Here is a 20,260-nt window from a genome sequence, read left to right on the forward strand (position 1 = left end):
GAAGAGATGACGACCAACGTGTTCATGAACATGGTACGGATTGTTTGACACGTTTGGTAAGTACTGTGTGACGCTGGAACTATTCTAACTTGCCAGTACTTTTTCCGTCATCGTTCTCAGGCGTGGACAGACTACCGGTTGTCGTGGAACCCCAAGGACTATGACAACATTGACGTTTTGCGAATTCCTCCGAATAAAGTGTGGAGACCAGACATCTACCTCATAAACAAGTGAGTCGTCTCTCAAACTAACGCATTGGGCTGGGGAACAACCGTGGTTTGGATGGACATGAAAGTGGGAGGGCGCCCTCGACTTGTTAAGGACCACCTATTTTGATGTACTCTCGCCTGGCTAAATTAAACAGTAACCTCTCTATATTAAAATTACTATTAAAACAACATACTTTGTCCAAATTGCTTATGTGAACCATCATTGGAATCAGAACAAAAAGTAGCTTATATGTACATTTAGAAGGACATAGCACAGGACATAGCTCATAGCACACAGTCCACATAGAGTACAGTTGTAACCTTACTGGTACTCAGAATGTGTGCAAAATGTCAGAAGTCTAGGTCCAAATATGTTGGATTTGTAGCCTTTTTAGTGTTTTGGTGCTATATCTCATTAGCATTGTGCACAAACCTCTCCAAAGTGCCAAATGTTATAAAAGCAAAAATATTTTCACAAATGTGTCAAACAAAGTGCAGCAGTAACAACTAACCTCCAAAAAATGGGCTAAATCAAAGCAAAATGCAGTGGGTATTTTTTTTCTCATATTTATCTCAGTGCACAAAGGTGCGTCAGTCACACCCTTCCCCCGAAACAAAATGGCCGCCGTGTTTACTCAGAAAAGAGCTTTTACACATCTTCATTCACTGTTGATCTGGACTATGGCAGATTGTTGGACAGAGACAATGGACCTTTACTCAGATGTACCACTGTCCACTGTGAAATCAATGGCCCTGTGGACATTTTAGACAAGTGTGTGCCTAAATGCTAATGTGGCTAACATGTGGCTAATATTTAGCTAACGTGTGGCTAACATGTGGCTAGCATGTGCTTCTGGCATGCACTGAGCACTGCCAGCACAAACATCAATGGATTTCTTTGGGAAATGGCTCGTTTTGAAGAGAATAGTCATTAGGAAAAAGGGAACAGAAGTGGAATTGCCTAAAAGTTTGTTCCCAAGAAGATTTTCTCATTTGTGGAGTAATTTTAGATCATTTCTGACCGTTAAAGTTGATAGTAATGAGCCAAATTTTCCCAAAAGAGTTTTTTGTTGAAATTTTTGTTGAATTATATTTTACTTGATTATTTTGGACCACAAATAATATAATATGGATAAGGCGTGCTTAATTTTAATGCTCGATTTGCATATTTTTTTTATTTTTCTGTCCTTAATTAATGTTTTGATGTATGTGATGGTGTTCCATGACTGGAATAGATGTTTTGGGGAGAAGTGCCTGTTTAAAAATCTGTGCCACATGTCTATATTGGTCGAAATGTAATTTGCCTAAATACTGTATGCAACTGGAGTCAGTTCAGTTAAAGGAGATTGAGCAATTAAGGGAATGCAGCAAGAGCTCACTGACATCAGCACTGCTTGAAGTACTTGTCTCCGCCGACCCACTTGTTTCCCAAAGCAACGCCCTCAGGCTGCCGACGAAAGCACAAGCACAAAGTTGTTTTTGCATAAGATCAAAGCCTCGCTTCGACCAAGACTGTCCTTGCGCCAGACACAAGATCTGACCCATTGACCTTTCCCATCTTTTGAACAAGCCACAGCTCAGCCATTAGTCCTGCCGTGTTGAATCGCTGGTCAATGGCGCTTTCACATTGATTTCTTCGATGTTTCTTGGCTCCTTGTGCAGCAACGACGGTCAGTTCGATGTGGCTCTGTATGTGAACGTCCTGGTCTACAGTGATGGTACAGTCAACTGGCTCCCCCCGGCCATCTACCGCAGCAGCTGCTCCATAGAGGTACACGCAGACACACACATCACTTCTCAACAGTACATTTGAATATATTTGTCCTACAGGTGGCATACTTCCCGTTCGACTGGCAGAACTGCAGCATGATCTTTCGCTCGTACACGTACGACGCCTCGGAGGTGGAACTGCAGTACTTCTTGGATGAGGAGAGCAACGAGATCCAAGAGATTGTGATCGATGAGAATGCCTTCACTGGTATGAGTTATTTATAGGAATAGATACATTGGTTACAAACATGGCCACCCATTGATTTCAATAATCCAAGCTCAGTGGTGTTCTCTAGTTCTGGTGGTATCTTTTAAGGTGGTTCTGTGTTGACTGTGGCGTGTCTATGTGTCCCCAGAAAATGGCGAGTGGGCCATCTGCCACAAGCCGTCGCGGAAGAACGTGAAGGAGAACCTGTATGAGGACATCACCTTCTACCTGATCATCGAAAGGAAGCCGCTCTTCTACATCATCAACATCATCGTGCCCTGCATCCTCACCAGTGTGCTGGCCATCTTTGTCTTCTACCTACCCCCGGGAGCAGGTCAGGCAGCCTTTTAAATGTACACAATCGAACTGGGCAGGCCTGTGGACGCCAATAGGGCTGAAAAAGTATTTGCTGCTGCTGCTGTGGTATTGAAAATGCTGGGACGTTTTCCTTCAGCTAGACGTTTTTCTCTCTTGTTTGTGCATTTGCAACTCGACTCAACATTGACCAAGCACGTATTTCAGAAGTGAGGAATCGCAGCTCTACTCAGCAATATCCATTCACTCGCTTTGGACCTGGCCTTAAGAAAACATCGCTATAGTCGGCCCCAAAACCTCAAAGCTAAAGTGCCTCTCACAAAACAGACCAACAACAACAACAAAATCGCACCACTGGTTGACGTGAATGTAAAATATGAAAAAAACGTATGATGGTGAATAAAGCACTGCCCTGTTTCTGACATGAGTGGAGCTTCGTAGTGATCGTGCTGTTTATGAGACGTGTCGATGTCAAGCGTATATTAAGAGAAGTAGTTACTGGAGCCTCTAGCCTCTCCATGCACATTACATTACTGCTCTGTCTGATCCCGTCAGATCTCGAAGCTGAGCAGGGAAGGGCTGGTACTTGGATGGGAGACACAAGGAATAGCTATGGCCACAAACGTAGCTTACCAAAATGGAAGCAATATATGCAATTTCTCCATCTGTGAGATCAATAAAGTACCATCTTATCTTTATAAGAGGAGTGCAAAGGCCTCTGCCAAATGAATGGCCACAATACCTAGCACACATGTTCTGGTATTTGTAACGATGAAGGCAGGGAAACGTGCTGTCCCACTGCCAGGGACCATGGGCAGTCCTGCTTCATGTATGTGTGACAACATGGGTTAGGGTTATACGCATGGTTCTTGAGCTTCTGTTTAGTGATATTTGGCAGTCCGTCCAACAAAAAACCTCAGTTTGGTACTACCATCGCCATGTACCACTGACATGGTTAAGGTCAAAGTTTATTTATAAAGCACATTTAAAATACAGTTGACACTGCCCAAAGTGCTGTACATGTTTCAGTGAGAGACAAATATATATATATATATATATATATATATATACATACACACAGTACAAAATAACAACATGGAATGCTCAACTCAGCTTGTTTTAAAAGCCAATGTGTAGAGGCGTGTTTTTAAGAGTGACTTAAAACTCTCAATGGATGAGGCTGATCGAATGCTCAAAGGGAGCTCGTTCCAAATTTTGGGTCAGCGACTGCAAACGCTCTGTCACCTCGGGTTTTTTTCTTAGAGCGGGGACAGGTTAAAAGCTGTTGGTCACATGACCGCAGGGCTCTCACAGGAGAATACAAAGTCAACATTTCAGACAGATACTCTGGAGCCAGGCCATTCAGTGATTTAAAAACCAACAATAGGATTTTAAATTCAGGATGAAGGGCATCGGGAGCCAATGAAGAGACTGTAGTACAGGAGTGATGTGGTCATAGCGCCTGATGCCTGTTAAGAGGCGTGCAGCTGCGTTCTGTACGAGTTGCAAACGACGAATGGATGCAGCATCAAGACCGTGGTACAGAGAATTGCAATAGTCCAGACGTGTAGAAATGAACATGTACAATAGGATTGTCTCTGGGGCAACGGCTCATCTGAAGGAGATTCTGGAACAGAATGATGCAGCAGTGTTTGGAGAGTAAAAAGGGGCAAAAATGACAATTAGGCCTAAAGATGACACAGGTAATTATGCTAGGAGGTTGACTATTTTGGAGACGTCTCCAGGAATTCTCTATAGCTCTCCAGCCAAATTTCGCTCCAAATTTTAGCTTTTTAGCTTTCTACGGAAGCTTGATTAGCCTACTTTCTTACCAAAACATCTGACTCTCTAAAGAAGGTCAGAAGAGGATCAGCAGAGTATAGTTTTGTTAACTGTTCCTGCTGTAAATGTGTCAATGTTTTTGAGAAGTTTGTTCAAATCAGTTGGCGGTTCAGGGCAGTTAATATTGTTATTATTTTCCACTCCCTTTTCTCAATAGTGTAAAACTGTAACAGGAATTTGTTTTCTTTGTGATGAAAGTTCAAGTATTGGGGCGTACTACATGCGATGGTATATTGCTTTATAACTTGGTCCAAACCAACACTGCATTAGAGCCGCTCCAAAGATGTGGATGCATGTTGGACACCCCAAGACTTTGCTGTCACACGAAAGTGGATTTCTGTACAATGAACTCACAGTATCTCTGTTGTTCGCGTTCAGGAGAGAAGATGACCCTGTCCATCTCCGTCCTCATCGCCCTGACCGTCTTCATGCTGCTGCTGGCTGACAGAGTCCCGGAGACCTCCCTGGGAATCCCCATCATCGTCAACTATGTGATGTTCACCATGATCCTGGTCACCTTCTCTGTCATCCTCAGCGTGGTGGTGCTCAACCTGCACCACAGGACACCCAGCACGCACATCATGCCTGCCTGGGTCCGCTCGGTGAGGACCTGCAATGCATTCTCTACAACACAGAACACTCAACAGAATACTAATTCATTTGGTTTTACCATGTTCAAAATCATTGTAATAAAAGGTCTAATTTGCTCCTAAGTATAATTTGCTCCTGTAATATTTTCCTGCATCCAGCAATAATAATAATAATAATAAAAATGCATTGTCTTATATAGCTCTTTTCCAGACGCTCAAAGCCGCTTTACAATTGTGTGCATTATTGATTCACTCCATACTTAGTGGTGGTAGGTGGGCAACCAGTCTACACCATCAGCAACCACCACCACCACCACCCACTCACTCACTTACAGCATTCACATTCCTGCTTAGCTTCCAAGCTGATGAGATCAGGCAGAGGAAAAACATTTGGTATTGTCATAATTTCTTTTTATTGACAAAATGCGGCTTAATATCCAATACTAACTGATACATGAAAACGAATGTAAGCGGCTAGGCTAAGCTAAGCCATGGGAGTAGATGTGCTGCTAAGCAACACTAGCAAATTCTACAGGTGCGCAATTTCTTTGAATTAGCAACTATTGGAAGTGCCATGGCGTCTGCTCATACGTTGCCTCTCTAATTTACCCTGAGCTCCTTCCGCGGCCCCACATCACCAAGCAGACACCTCATAACCTCCCTAAAAAGATTGATCGATTTTTTCCAAATGGTTAAAACCATCCTGCACCAGGTCGGGTACCCGTGGGTATCCGCAAAAGTTGCTGAAACGGGCGGATTTTACCCATGGGTTTGCAGGTGGGTAGTGATAACACGTGGACGGGGCGGCGGGTAGCTACTATCCGCACAATATTTAATCTATCATTATGTTGTCTACAGACCTAACCACACGGCTCGCACTGTTGCTTCTAAGACATGAACGAAAACTGTTTCCTGACTCTTTGTGCTTTGGTGACAGTGGAATAGTTTTACCAGCAAACATTTCTTTGACACTTGAGGCAGATCTCGCCTCTTTCATCTCTTCCATTCCTGAATATTGTTTCACTATGTTTGGGTTTGGAGTGTGCAGGAGCCTGCCTGTCTGTCTATCGATCATACCATGATAAATCCAGTGCATCCTTTATTTTTGATCGCGCCCATGTTTCCATAAGTGAAGCGTCTGATTCCTCTGATCCGATTGCCTGGGCTTGGGAAAGGCATTTCAAAGCACAGCTGCTTGACATGAAGATTCCCTCTTTCCAGACGCTGTTTCCGTTTCACTCGTGTCTCTATGGTGTAGTAGGGGTGGTTATGTTGTTCCAAATTCAGATGATCAATACATTGTTGGCGATTGTGTGTTTTTACTCCTTCTGCCTCCACGGATTTAACTCTGATATAATCACGGGTTTACGGGCGGGTAGGTGCCGTAGCTGGGCGGGTAGCGGGATGGGTGTGGGTCTCCAAAAACTGACCCGTGCACGACTCTGATCGCGTGAAGATAAAAATGCAATCATTTCCTTTCGCAGGCGTTCATAGACTTCCTGCCAAAGTACATCGGCATGACGCGCCCGGAGCAGGAGGAGTCGGCGGAGGAGGGGAAGGAGGAGGAGTCTGGGGAGGACACGCCCATGAGGAGCTACAACGGCCGCCAGCCCGGAGGAGAGTACTTCTTCAGGAAGATCAACCCCGACCTGGTGTTGCCCTGGAGAGGCAGGTCAGGAGACACTTACTGTACATCTTTTTTTACTTTTAGTTACTTTGTACCCACACCCCCTGGAGCCGAGCGGGCCCTGTGCGTCGCTCATCCCACTTTAGTCGCCTCGCAGTCCGCCGGTCCGCAGTCGCCAGCCCCTAAGCCCGTGTTTAGATTGGGCATTAGAGGGTAATCCCAGCCCAGAGAGGAGCATGGACAGATGAACACATGGCGGGCTGGAGTGTTTCTACGAGGAGCAGTGCCAGGGCCCACTTGGAAGCCAGCTGCCGCCCCCCCGGAGAACAGCTCTGTTTTAGGGGGGGGAGAGAGGGCATAGAGTTTAGTGGTTTTACTGCTGGAGATAAAGAGGATCTGGGCCTGTATGTTTTATGGATTCAGACATGTACAGGCGCATTACAGGGGTGTGTTTACAGCTCTGGTAATATGTGGAACCAGAGGAGTTAACCGCGGGAAATGACTGCTCCCAAAGACTGGCGTTGTGTCAATAAGTTCTGCTCAAACGTATGCATTGTAATATTTCAAAATAGAGCATCTAATCTGGAGAAGTATAAGTAAGTAAGTAATCTTTATTTATATAGCACCTTTCACAGGCAAAGGCCATTAAGTGCTTCACAACACAGCAAAAGCAGAAATTACATACAATTTAAAAAGGGGTCAAAACAACACAGAAATCATAGCAGCCCAAAAGTAGCTAATTAAAAGCTTGAACAAATAAATGTGTCTTAAGTTCGCTTTTGAAAGAATCAACAGAGTCAATAGAGAGCAAAGAGGGCGGAAGATCATTCCAGAGCGTGGGAGCAACAGCCTGGAAGGATCGGTCGCCTCTAGTACGAAAACTCGTACGTGGAACCTTTAGCAGGTTCTGATCCACAGACCTCAGAGCCTCACAGGGGTGTAAGGCTGGATCAGAGCACTGATATAAGAAGGAGCCTGACCATGCACGGCTCTGAAGGCTAGAACCAGAATTTTAAACTTGATCCTATAGGACACTGGCAGCCAATGAAGCTGTTTTAAAATAGGGGATATGTGGGTCCTCCTGTTTGTGCGGGTCAGAATTCTCGCTGCAGAATTTTGCACTAATTGCAGTCGAGAGAGCTCCTTCTTGTTAAGACATGAAAACAAACCGTTACAGTCGTCTAAACGTGAAGACACAAATGCATGGATGATAAGTTCCAAATCATTACGTGAGACCATATTCCTAAGTTTAGAAATGTTCCTTAGTTGAAAGAAGCAGTTCCTGGTTAGCTGCTCACAGAGCTGCACTAATGACATGTCTTTGTCAAAAATAACTCCCAAGTTACGAAGGCTTGGTTTCGCAGACTGGCCTAAGTCACCCAGGAACTGTTTAATCCCTGGAATTGAATCATCAGGTGCGATTACCAGGGTTTCCGTTTTGCCTGCATTTAGCTGCAAAGAGTTATCGCTGAGCCATTGTTTTATTTCCACTAGACAATGGAGCAGAGAGTTTAACTTCTGGATTTCAGACGGTTTAAAGGAACAGTAAAGCTGGACATCATCAGCAAATAGGTGGAAAGAAACATCACTGAACCTTTTGATGATCTTTCCCAAAGGGATCAAGTACAACAAAAATAAGACGGGACCTAAAACGGACCCTTGAGGCACTCCACACAACAAACCCACAGACTCAGGCATTATTTGGTTAGCTGCAACACTAAAGCTACGCCCCGATAAATATGAGGAGAACCACTGTAGAACTGACCCCGACAGTCCTACTTGATCCCTCAGTCTTTTCAGGAGAACCTGATGGTCAACGGTGTCGAAGGCTGAGGACAGATCCAAGAGAACTAGAACAGTGTGTTTCCCAGAGTCAGCAGACATCATAATGTCGCTGGACACTTTCAGCAAGGCCGTTTCCGTAGAGTGTTGTTTACGGAAGCCTGACTGAAATGGCTCGTGGATGTTGTTTTGATCCAGGAAGAATGTAAGTATCATATTTGCTACATGTGTTAGCAATTTTTTAAAAACCAATGTAAAATTACTAACTTCCTTATCATATCCGGCTTTTCTAATTGGTTTACACACTTGTCAATCATGGCCATCGGGAATTCGAAGACATCCCCCCCCCTGATCTTAGATACACGACTTTCTAAAGAATAGGCAAGGCGTGTATTCTGGCGACACAGCTGAGAATCCATGTGTGGTTCGATCTTTGGTTACTCCCTTTTCACTCCAAATCAAATATTCAGTAGGAGGAAAAAGTAAGTAAGTAAACCGTTTGGAATTTGTCACATTTCTGCCTAAATTGGTCACTAAGTATGGTCTGATCTTCATCAAAATCACAGGAATGAATAAACAGTGTCTGCTTTAACGAATACCACCCAAAATGTGATCATATTTTTATTGGCCATAAAGGAATAAGCAAGGAGAATGCAGGGGAAGAAATTTTGCAGAAAGACCTGAGAAATTCACAACAGTGTGGAATAAGTAAGTGAACCCCTGTATTAAATATCTGCTGATCCTTCTTTTGCAGCAATATCTGCTTTTCTGTAGTTGGAGATTAGACGCTCACAACGATCAGGATGAATCTCGGACCATTTCAGCGAGATTCAGGTGGTGTACTAACTTATTCGTCCCTGTCCTGTGAATGTTTACATGTTATGGCCAGTAAAAAATATGATCAAATGTAAATGTTTGGATGGTATTGGTTTAAGCAGACACTGTTTATTCATTCTTATGATTTTAATAAAGATCAGACCACATTTAGTGACCAATTTAGGCAAAAATGTGATGGTGTACTCACTTTTTCCTCCCACTGTAAGTACCTATAGACACCAAATCCATGAATCAAAAATAGATCTTCGTTTGTTTGATAATTTTTTTTGGTATATAGCCTATTTCACATAACATGATCAGCCGATTGAATCTGTGTATTTTGTATACCAAAATACTAATACTATGGTAAATGGTCTCAACTTATATAGCGCTTTTCCACCTACATTAGGCACTCAAAGCGCTTTACAGCAAGGATCCAGTCACCCATTCATACTCTCATTCATACAGCAGTGTACGCAGACACTGGGGGCAATGTGGGTGAAGTGTCTTGCCCAAGGACACAACGACAATGTGCACTGTCAGGAGGTGGGATTCGAACCCCCGACCTTCCGATCATGAGACGACCCTCTCTACCATCTGTGCCACTGTCGCCCCACTATATACTATAATAGTCTCCCCAGTGTCCCCCTAACTGTGTGGACAGACAGGCACCAGGACGACTATAAAGTCACTTCAGCCACATTTGGCCGAGGGGTTAAAAATTGACCTGATTGAGCAAAATCAATGTGATTTTTGGATTCAGCTCATCACAATAGTCTTACTATTACCTACCGGTACTTCCGTTTTGTGTGTATTTTCTGGAAAATGACCAGTGAGCACAAATAAAACTATATATTTTAAATGTTGCCAAGATTTGCTCAAAGGGGCTAGATCCAAGTTACGTGTAACTGCAGCTTCTATATTAAGCTCCTGCATGACGGCACTTCGGACCCAAATTAACAACATTCTGAGTGACAGGGCAGGATTTTAGAGGCAGTTGTGGTGAACAGGTCTGAGCTCATTCTACACATTAGGACATGGCTGGAACATGTAGGGGGAAGAAAATACATAATTTTAACATTTTTAAACTCCGTATAGTCCCTTTAAGCATTACTGAGTAATAAGAAACTCATTTAGCTCAATAAGCCCAGTCAGTAACACTGAGTTTTTGAAGATGGTCGGATGACTATCCAAACGTGCTTGTTTGACATTTGTATTTGTTATTGAACAAATAAGGGCATGTTAATGAACATACATGTGACTCATGCATGTAAATACGCCACGCCGGATTGTAATTTGCATCCGTTGTCCCACACTCGCACTCTCACACACACTCTCATTCATCCTGGTCTGTTGTACATGTTTTTAGTGGTGGAGGAAACCTACGCAGACACGGGGAGAACATGCAAACTCCACACTGGTGGGAATCGAACTTGGGACCTTTTAGCTGTGAAGCACAAGCGCTACCGTGCCTCCTCATCATCAACATCAAATCTAGAGCCGGTCCAGCTGATTTAGTGTTTACAGTGTTGGGAAGTAACTGAATACATTCACTGTATTCAGGTACAGTTACTCTTTCATTCAAGAGTATTTAGAAAACAAGTACTTTCCAAAAATACATCACAGTACTCAATTATAACATGTTCACAATCATTTTCGTAATCGTAACATTAAACAGAAACCACTGGGGAAAGGTTAAGCTAAGTATTCAGAATGCAGTACTCTGATTGGACAAAGTGATGGGATACGTTAAATACATTTTAAAGTGAGTATTCACTATTCTGTGCCTAAATACAATGTCAAAGTATTCTCCCCAACACTGAGTTGTGGAACATACGTGTCTTGGAGGTGGACATCATTGACCACAAGATGGCAGCTCTGCACTGTCCCTGTGGAAATACAGTGGCTGAAGCAACACTGGCATTTCAGGACAACATGGTGTTCTGGGAAATCTGTCAGTAAAACAGGTGTATTACAGTAACTGAAGGTTTTACAAAAGATGCTCATCTGGTCTGGATTTTTTTTTTCTTTCTTTTTTTTTTAGAGTTGAATACATTTCAACTCGCAACCAAGAGGCTTTTATTGAGTTGTTGGAAAGTTTCGAGAGGAAGCATCAATAAATCACATAAGATTTTACTATTAGTGTTGAGGCTGACAAGCTGTTGGCAAATGTGCTGTTGGTGGTGGAGTTATGATCAGGGGCGTCGGACTGGGGGGGTAAAGGGTGCTGAGTACCCAGGGCCCAGAGCAGGGTGGGGGCCCTAACAAGTCCTGCAAAAAGTGTTCTGTATTGTACTTTCTATGTTTCCTCATAATTGATTCTATAAGAATTGAACACAACCAGGCTGAAATACAACGGCTGCTAGACAGAATTAATGATGGATGAATTTAAAAATGTGCCAAATGGTTCAGCCGGCTTCAAATATGGTGCAAGACTAAAAAGCTCATTAATGGCTCGGTTCTTGAGCTTTTTTGTTCATGAGACAACATCTAGTATAATATTTCTTTTTTGCAAAATAGCATTTTAATGCCTACTTTAAAGTCACACATTTGTTATTCCCAGCCCAAATATCCTCTGTCCCTGGTGCAGACGTCCTGTTTAATGTGGTCTGATAATAATCATTATGCTGCAGAATATTCCACCACCAATTTAAATATCTATATCACTACCGGGATTGAAGGTTATTCAATTTCTGTAACTGAAGCCGATCCAGATGAAATTTCAAGTAAAACATCGAGTACACAACAAACAAAAACAAAACAGTGAACTAAGTATCCAGGACTAATCTAGATTTTTAGGTCGTTGTGTATAATAAAGTTGTAATAGAACATAAATCAACTGCACTGTCAAACCACTGCTATGTGGTTAAAGAACAAGAAACATGAGGGGGGTCCAAAAAGATAGTTTGTACCTAGGGCCCAGAATTTGGTGCTACGCCCCTGGTTATGATCAAAAGTGCACTCTCTCTGGGGTCTGTATTGTGTACATTGTGTTGCTGTAAGGCCTACGACCCTCTGAAATGCATGTGATTCTAGAGTTTATAGAGTAAACTGTGTAAACTTGCAATGCCCACGTGTCTCCTGCTGTGTGGCTTGTTGCTCCTGTGTGAGCCGTCACCACCACACGCCCGTCCAGAGCATTCGGGGACGTTCGGTAAACTCATCATTCGGACGTGGACAGGGCTCGTGTATGTGTGAATGTACAGCCTCTAAACAGTAACACAACATTTAACTCTGACGCTCTCCACTCACAGAAACACATCACCCTTAGCACTGGCACGCCAAGACTCATGTATGGGAAGGTCATGTGTCAGAGTGGAGGCCACAGGTGATGAAAAGGAAAGAAACAGTGACCAGGGGCGTCTGGTTCTGAAAGTTAATCTCTAAAACCCTGCCTTAACCCAGTGCATTTTGTCCAATTCAGCTTTACCCAAATCTTAAAGTTGACAGCCTATAGGCCAGTGTAACGCCTCATTTGAAAGACTTACAAAACTGGATCTTTATCTATGTGCTGTTGCCGCGTTGTCGTCGCTCTTTTCTGTTACTCTTTTGTTGCTCTTTTGTGGCTTTGTTGTTGCATTATTCATCACTTTTTAAGAAGCTTTTAGATTTGGGTAAAGCCAAACTGGCGAAAATGCACTTGGTTAAGGTGGGGATTAAGAGGTTAAAATCTTTACGCCTAATTATTCAGGGGTGGTGAACACGCCAAATGGGGCTCTTGGCCAATCAGAGTGCGGTACAATTTTAAAGGAAATAGTCAAGTTAGATTAAGTTGTACTTTATTCATCTCTGTAGAGAAATTTGCTCTCTGCATTTGACCCATCCTCAGTGTCGCTGGGCATGGGCTGGCCCTCAGGGACCCGTCTCCATGATGTGGAGCCCGGCTGGTGGTCAGAAACACCTGGCGGGAGGATAAACCTATTGCACATGTTTTTACCACTAACCTAATCTGACACGGGGAGAACTTCAAACTCCACACAGAAAGGCGTCCAGGTGGGAATTGAATCCGGGATCTTTGAGCTGTGAGGCACAAGCGCTAACCGCTGCGCCACCATGCTGAGTCTTTTGTATAGTAAATGAACATTGTTGTTCAGTTTTGTGGTTGTTGATTGCAAATATTTTAGTAGAAGTATTGATAAAAGTCGCTCAGTTATTGGTATTGGAAACCAAGTATCATTTTGTTTTTCATTTCTTGGCTTGATTATAGTTGTTGTTTTGTGTTGGGAGCTGGTCATGGATAAAAAACTGCTAAGTTTCTCTTTTAAAGGAATAGGCCACCGTTTTTACATACTGAGATATGTTCTTACCTTAGCTTTGACGAGTTCTTTAGGACCTGTCTGATCTTCACCCGTGCCTTCAGTCACGTAAACTCAGCGCAGACGGCGTTAGCATTTAGCCTCTCCCCCTCTCCACTATAGCTCCAAAACAGGTCAAGATAGAAGCTACCAAGCTCTTCCACGTTTTCCCTATTTAAATATGGTTACGTGAAGTGTTCCACTACAAAGTGTAATTACACAAAATTAAACAATGTGGATTTTCTAAGCGGATAAAAGGGGGAACTATATTGTAAGGCGTAATAATACCAGGAGTAGTTCGAAATCCACGCAGGAATCTTCACTTTACTGTGCAGTAATCTTCACTTTACTGTGCGGATGCCAAATTACTCCTGGTATTATTACGCCTTACAATATAGTTCCCCCTTTTATCCGCTTAGAAAATCCACATTGTTTAATTGTGTGTAATTATACTTTGTAGTGGAACACTTCACGTAACCATATTTAAATAGGGAAAACGTGGAAGAGCTTGGTAGCTTCTATCTTGACCAGTTTTGGAGCTATAGTGGAGAGAGGGAGAGGCTAAATGCTAACGCCGTCTGCGCTGTGTTTACGTGATTGAAGGCACGGGTGAAGATCAGACAGGTCCTAAAGAACTCGTCAAAGCTCAGGTAAGAACATATCTCAGTATGTAAAAACGGTGGCCTATTCCTTTAAAGCTGTATCAGGAAAAAAAAAAGAAGAGCCATGTGGGAGCCAAAAGCTGATCCAAATGCTCCGGTTCACCAGAAAGAGCGGGAAAATCCCATCGCTACATGCTAATGCTAATGAGACACAGAGAGAGAGCAGAGGGCAGTGGTGGGACTGAGTAAAACACAAAGGATTTGTTTTTCAAAATGTTGAGAGTAGCTTTTATATTAAAGGTCGGTGACACCGGGACAAGTCTTTAAATAATCCATCTGTGGTTCATCATTGCAGCCGACAAAGCGAAACGTCCTATACTTGCTAAAACCACTGAATAACAAAAACAATTGGTGGTTTTGTTTTTTTCCCCTGTGGGACCGTCAATGTCCCCGTTTGCTTAGCTGAATATCGGCCTGGGATTGTTTTTGTGCACTACTGTGGTTGTTTACTGTCAGCACGGGGTAATGGCCGCTCTCCCACTCCGTTGGACTGGGCTCTGTCTGGGGCAGCAGACTGACCGAGCCGCGCCAAGTCATTGTGCATTAGCCCAAGTAGAAACCGGTCCACTTCCCCCCCGCTCTGGGATCTCTTTCATCCTGATTATACACGTCAATCTGGAAGTTTTATTTCACATTAAGAGAGGAGACACGGTTAATGAAGTTACAATGTTCCTTCATCATTAAAACTATGGTGTTATTACATTCACACAGATTTAAGTCATTAGCCAAATTTGGTATTTTATTGACAAAACTGTAACATCTGGAAAACACTATAGATGGGAGCAACATCTGGGAACTTTTGTTGTGTATGTGGGAATAGGGATTATTTCTGGTTCTTAGTTTATCGATTGTTCCTAGCTCTGTCAGGGCTCATTTTTGAGGATGCAGCTCCCCCTGGTGGCTGTGTATTATGCACTTTGTGATGTCTTTAACTGGTAAATATTGAGACTTATTAAAGCGTTAGGTCTAATTCATGATTCTCAGGGTCTTAAAGGGACTATACAGAGTTTAAAAATGTCAAAATTATGAATTTTCCTCCCCCTACATGTTCCAGCCATGTTCTAATGTGTAGAATGAGCTCAGACCTGTTCACCACAACTGCCTCTAAAATCCTGCACCGTCACTCAGAAACGTGTTACTTGGGTCCGAAGTGCCGTCATGCACGAGCTTAATATAGAAGCTGCAGCTACATGTATGACCTGAGGTGGCAGTAGTGAGTATACAATGGTGAACTTGCGTCTAGCCCCTTTAACCCCTTAACTCCCACCTGAACGGATCCCATTTTCTCCACTTTGGCTTTACCCTAATCAAAAAGCTTCTTGGGGAAAAAAGCACCAGAACAGCCACAAAAAATGAGAAGAAAACAAGGATGTAAACGCAACAAAATGTGACAAAAACTCAACAAAAATATGACAAAAATTCAACAAAAATGTGACAAAAATTCAACAAAAATGTGACAAAAACTCAACAAAAATGTGACAAAAATTCAACAAAAATTCAACAAAAATGTGACAAAAATGTGACAAAAATGTGACAAAAACTCAACAAAAATGTGACAAAAATGTGACAAAAATGTGACAAAAATTCAACAAAAATGTGACAAAAATTCAACAAAAAGTGACAAAAATTCAACAAAAATGTGACAAAAATTCAACAAAAAGTGACAAAAATTCTAAACAAAAGTGACAAAAATTCAACGAAGATGTAACAAAAACAACAAAAAAATGTGACAAAAACTCAAAAAAAAAATGACAAAAACATAAAAAAAAGGTGACACAACACAGCAACAACGCGAGGAAAAAGATCAGTTTTGTGGGTCTTGGCTTTCAAATGAGGTGTTACACAATCGGTTGAGGCGGGTGGTAAGAGGTTAAGCGCAAATTAACATTACCATTAGCGGGGAACCATGAACCTTCAGCTGCTCAGTTTTAAAACGTTAAACTTCTTCTCTGTGAATGACAGGTCACTTCCATGACTTCTTTTTCACATTCGGTAAATAAATAAAACAAAGAAATCCTTTCTCATAATGTAAATTTGAAGTTTCCTCATTCATTTCAATGGACGAGAGCTTCTGTTATGGCTTTCTGTTTGGTGCGGTGACCTTTTGGCGCCACTGCCGTTGCTCCCATCTATATATAAAATATATTTATATGTTTCATATATGTATATACAATTCAAATGTACAATCTTAGTCTGCATAATCCTCACAAAACCAAACAATAATGATTTAACTACGGAAGTAGTGGTGATCGAAGTCGTACAATAGCTTTGAACTTACTATGTTTACTGTATTTTCATACATAGTTGTCCGACGTTTTGCCAAATTCTGATTAAATTCCATCAAAGATTGAGATCATCCAGGTAGATTCAACACTGAAAGTTAAAGCATTTCAACTGGACACTTTCATACATAGTTGCTCGACGTCATTATCTTATTATCTTTTCTCTCTGTATTTGCTGATTTCATTTGATCAACGCTGTGTGGTTCACTTTCCTTTTCAATTATTTCTTTCTCTGATAAAGGTCATGTCTGAACACTCCCCCGTTTTACTGAAAGTTTGATCATTTGACTTGATCAACCTAAATAAGTAACATTTGAGTGTGAGTCAGAGCTGATACTAACGTTCCCGGCCGAGATAAGGAGGTGTTCACATGATTCAAACATCTGCACATTCATTTCAGTAAAATGACATAAAATCAATGCAGAGATTGATTTTATGATATTTTCCTTAGCCACAACTAAGGAAAATATCAGTTTTAAAACGTTAAACTTCTTCTCTGTGAATGACAGGTCACTTCCATGACTTCTTTTTCACATTCGATAAATAAATAAAACAATTATTATTACATTCATTATTAAATCCTCTCTCATAATGTAAATTTGAAGTTTTCAGACAATCTTTCCTCATTCATTTCAATGGACGAGAGCTTCTGTTATGGCTTTCTGTTTGGTGCCGTGACCTTTTGGCGCCACTGACGTTGCTCCCATCTATATATAAAATATATTTGTATGTTTCATATATGTATATACAATTCAAATGTACAATCTTAGTCTGCATAATTCTCACAAAACCCAACAACAATGATTTAACTACGGAGGTAGTGGTGATCGAAGTCGTACAATAGCTTTGAACTTACTATGTTTACTGTATTTTCAGACATACAGTAGTTGTCCGACGTTTTGCCAAATTCTGATTAAATTCCATCAAAGATTGAGATCATCCAGGTAGATTCAACACTGAAAGTTAAAACATTTCAACTGGACTCTTTCATACATAGTTGCCCGACGTCATTATCTTATCTTTTCTCTCTGTATTTGCTGATTTCATTTGATCAACGCTGTGTGGTTCACTTTCATTTTTAATTATTACTTTGTTCTCTGATAAAGGTCATGTCTGAACACTCCCCCGTTTTACTGAAAGTTTGATCATTTGACTTGATCAACCTAAATAAGTAACATTTTAGTGTTATGATACTAACGTTCCCGGCCGAGATAAGGAGGTGTTCACATGATTCAAACATCTGCACATTCATTTCAGTAAAATGACATAAAATCAATGCAGAGATTGATTTTATGATATTTTCCTTAGCCACAACTAAGGAAAATATCAGTTTTAAAACGTTAAACTTCTTCTCTGTGAATGACAGGTCACTTCCATGACTTCTTTTTCACATTCGATAAATAAATAAAAGAATTATTATTACATTCATTATTAAATCCTCTCTCATAATGTAAATTTGAAGTTTTCAGACGATCTTTCCTCATTCATTTCAATGGACGAGAGCTTCTGTTATGGCTTTCTGTTTGGTGCCGTGACCTTTTGGCGCCACTGCCGTTGCTCCTATCTATATATAAAATATATGTATATGTTTGTATGTATATACATTGTATTGTACAATAGCTTTGAACTTACTATGTTTACTGTATTTTCATACATAGTTGTCTGACGTTTTGCCAAATTCTGATTAAATTCCATCAAAGATTGCGATCATCCAGGTAGATACAACACTGAAAGTTAAAACATTTCAACTGGACACTTTCATACATAGTTGCCCGACGTCATTATCTTATCTTTTCTCTCTGTATTTGCTGATTTCATTTGATTAACGCTGTGTGGTTCACTTTCCTTTTCAATTATTTCATAAGGTCATGTCTGAACACTCCCCCGTTTTACTGAAAGTTTGATCATTTGACTTGATCAACCTAAATAACTAACATTTTAGTGTGAGTCAGAGCTGATACTAACGTTCCCGGCCGAGATAAGGAGGTGTTCACAAGATTCAAACATCTGCACATTCATTTCACTTATGAAACGTCAAATCAATGCGGAGAAGAAAAACAATAAGCCACAACTAAGGAAAATATTTTAGGAGAAGGTGCAACATTCTAAGTTCTACAAGATAATCGTAGAATATTGTGAGAATAACGTTGAGTCGTTTTGTTTCCTCTACAGATGCGACAACGCCGTCCATCTGCAGAGACACCCAGACGGTTACTGCCTCATCCTGCCTCCGAACCTGAAGTCGGCCATCGCTGCCGTCACCTACATGGCCGAGCAGCTGAAGAAGCAGGACACGGACGACACGGTGAGCAAAAAAAAAAAAAAAAATTAGTTAATCTTCCAACGAGGTCCCTTATCCGTTCAATGAATTACCTGTAAACCTGACAGAGCGTTCACACCGAGCGGAAGTATCGGCTTTCCTTCGCTCAGCTTGTTCTACTTCTTTAACCAGCTGACTGACTACTCGCATCTGATTGGCTGACAGACAAAGTGTTTTTTTAACGCCCTTGCTTCTGATTGGCAGATGACGGGGGACTGGCAGTTCATCGCCCTGGTGGTGGACCGCCTCTTCCTGTGGCTGTTCGTCATCATCACCACTCTGGGCACGCTGGCCATGTTCCTGGACGCCAGCTTCAACTACACTCCAGACAACCCTTTCCCATAGGGAGCACCACGAGCAGTACTCTCACTAAACGTACTGTACTCTCCTGTAGGGCACGGGAAGCACATGCAAACTTGACCTAACCTGATATAAAGACAACGTTTTTGAGTCATGACAGAATTGACTGTACTGCAAAACTTCAGAGACTTTCCATCGGCCGTAGAATCAGAAACAATGAGCCAAACGTGTTCAGTATGAGGTCTGTAAGGTGACAGGAACTCACAAAATGTACAGTATTTACACAGATTCGAACATGACGGTCCACATTCACAGCCCTGACCGTAAGGACACTGTAAAAAACATGCTGATTAAAAGACCAGGACACCACGGAGACTTTCTCCCACACTAGTTTAGGTCTTTGTGTATTCCTTCAGACGCATTTTGAACGTTCCATATGTCAACAATTTCATATTTCTCTTTGTGTAATTACTCTTTTCTGTATTTTATCAAAATAAAGCACTGAATAAACTGTATCTCTGAATTACTACGCAGCAATAGTACTTTGGGTTCCACAGGAGCAGAGAAGTAGCTTCATTCATAGCTTCAAGTTGGCCATTTTATGCTCACTACTGCCACATCAGGTCATACGTGTAACTGCACCTTCTATATTAAGCGCGTGCATGACGCAATTTGGACCCGAAATGACACCTTTTTGAGTGACGGTGCAGGATTTTAGAGGCAGTTGTGGTGAACAGGTCTGGGCTCATTCTACACCTTAGGACATTGTTGGAACATTTAGGGGGAGGAAATTAGATCATTTTACCATTTTTAAACTCCGTATAGTCCCTTTAAGGTTGAGGTTTACTCAGATTCAGAAAACTTTCTTGATCCCTCAAGGGCAGTTAATTTGCTGCAACCTCAGACAGATATTGCACAAACGCACAACACTTACTGTCACTTCCAACAGTTTAGAATATAGAAGATAATAAAAAAGGACACAGTTCAAAAAGGTCCATGTCACTTCTTAAACACACTCACTTCAGAATTCAACAGTTCAGTGACAGAGGGGACAAAAGAGTTGGAGAAACGATTTGTTTTCCGAAAAGGTGCACAAACTCGACCCAGGATACATTTAACCTTCTTTAGCGCCTGCTCGTCCCATAGGTGTAGAGACTGTAGGTCTCTTTGTTTAACTCCAATGACTTTAGAGCAGATTTTGACAATGTTTTGCAGTTTATTTGCATCTTTTTTTTAATTTGT

The 20,260-nt window shown here is 41.7% G+C and overlaps 1 protein-coding gene across 1 annotated transcript; it reads left to right on the forward strand.

Moving 5' to 3' along the window:
* Positions 1-9: 9 nt before the first annotated feature.
* On the forward strand, positions 10-19,063 carry chrnb1l (cholinergic receptor, nicotinic, beta 1 (muscle) like; the record flags this gene model as incomplete). The annotated part of the gene is made up of 9 exons (XM_079579638.1): positions 10-33; positions 121-230; positions 1,872-1,980; positions 2,040-2,187; positions 2,336-2,521; positions 4,723-4,946; positions 6,419-6,606; positions 18,571-18,703; positions 18,923-19,063. The coding sequence occupies exons 1-9, from the start codon at positions 25-27 to the stop codon at positions 19,061-19,063; spliced, it is 1,248 nt and encodes a 415-aa protein (XP_079435764.1). The 5' UTR covers positions 10-24.
* Between the last annotated feature and the right edge of the window lie 1,197 nt (positions 19,064-20,260).

Source organism: Gobius niger, assembly GCF_951799975.1.
Source record: "Gobius niger genome assembly, chromosome: 21".
NCBI lineage: Eukaryota > Metazoa > Chordata > Actinopteri > Gobiiformes > Gobiidae > Gobius > Gobius niger.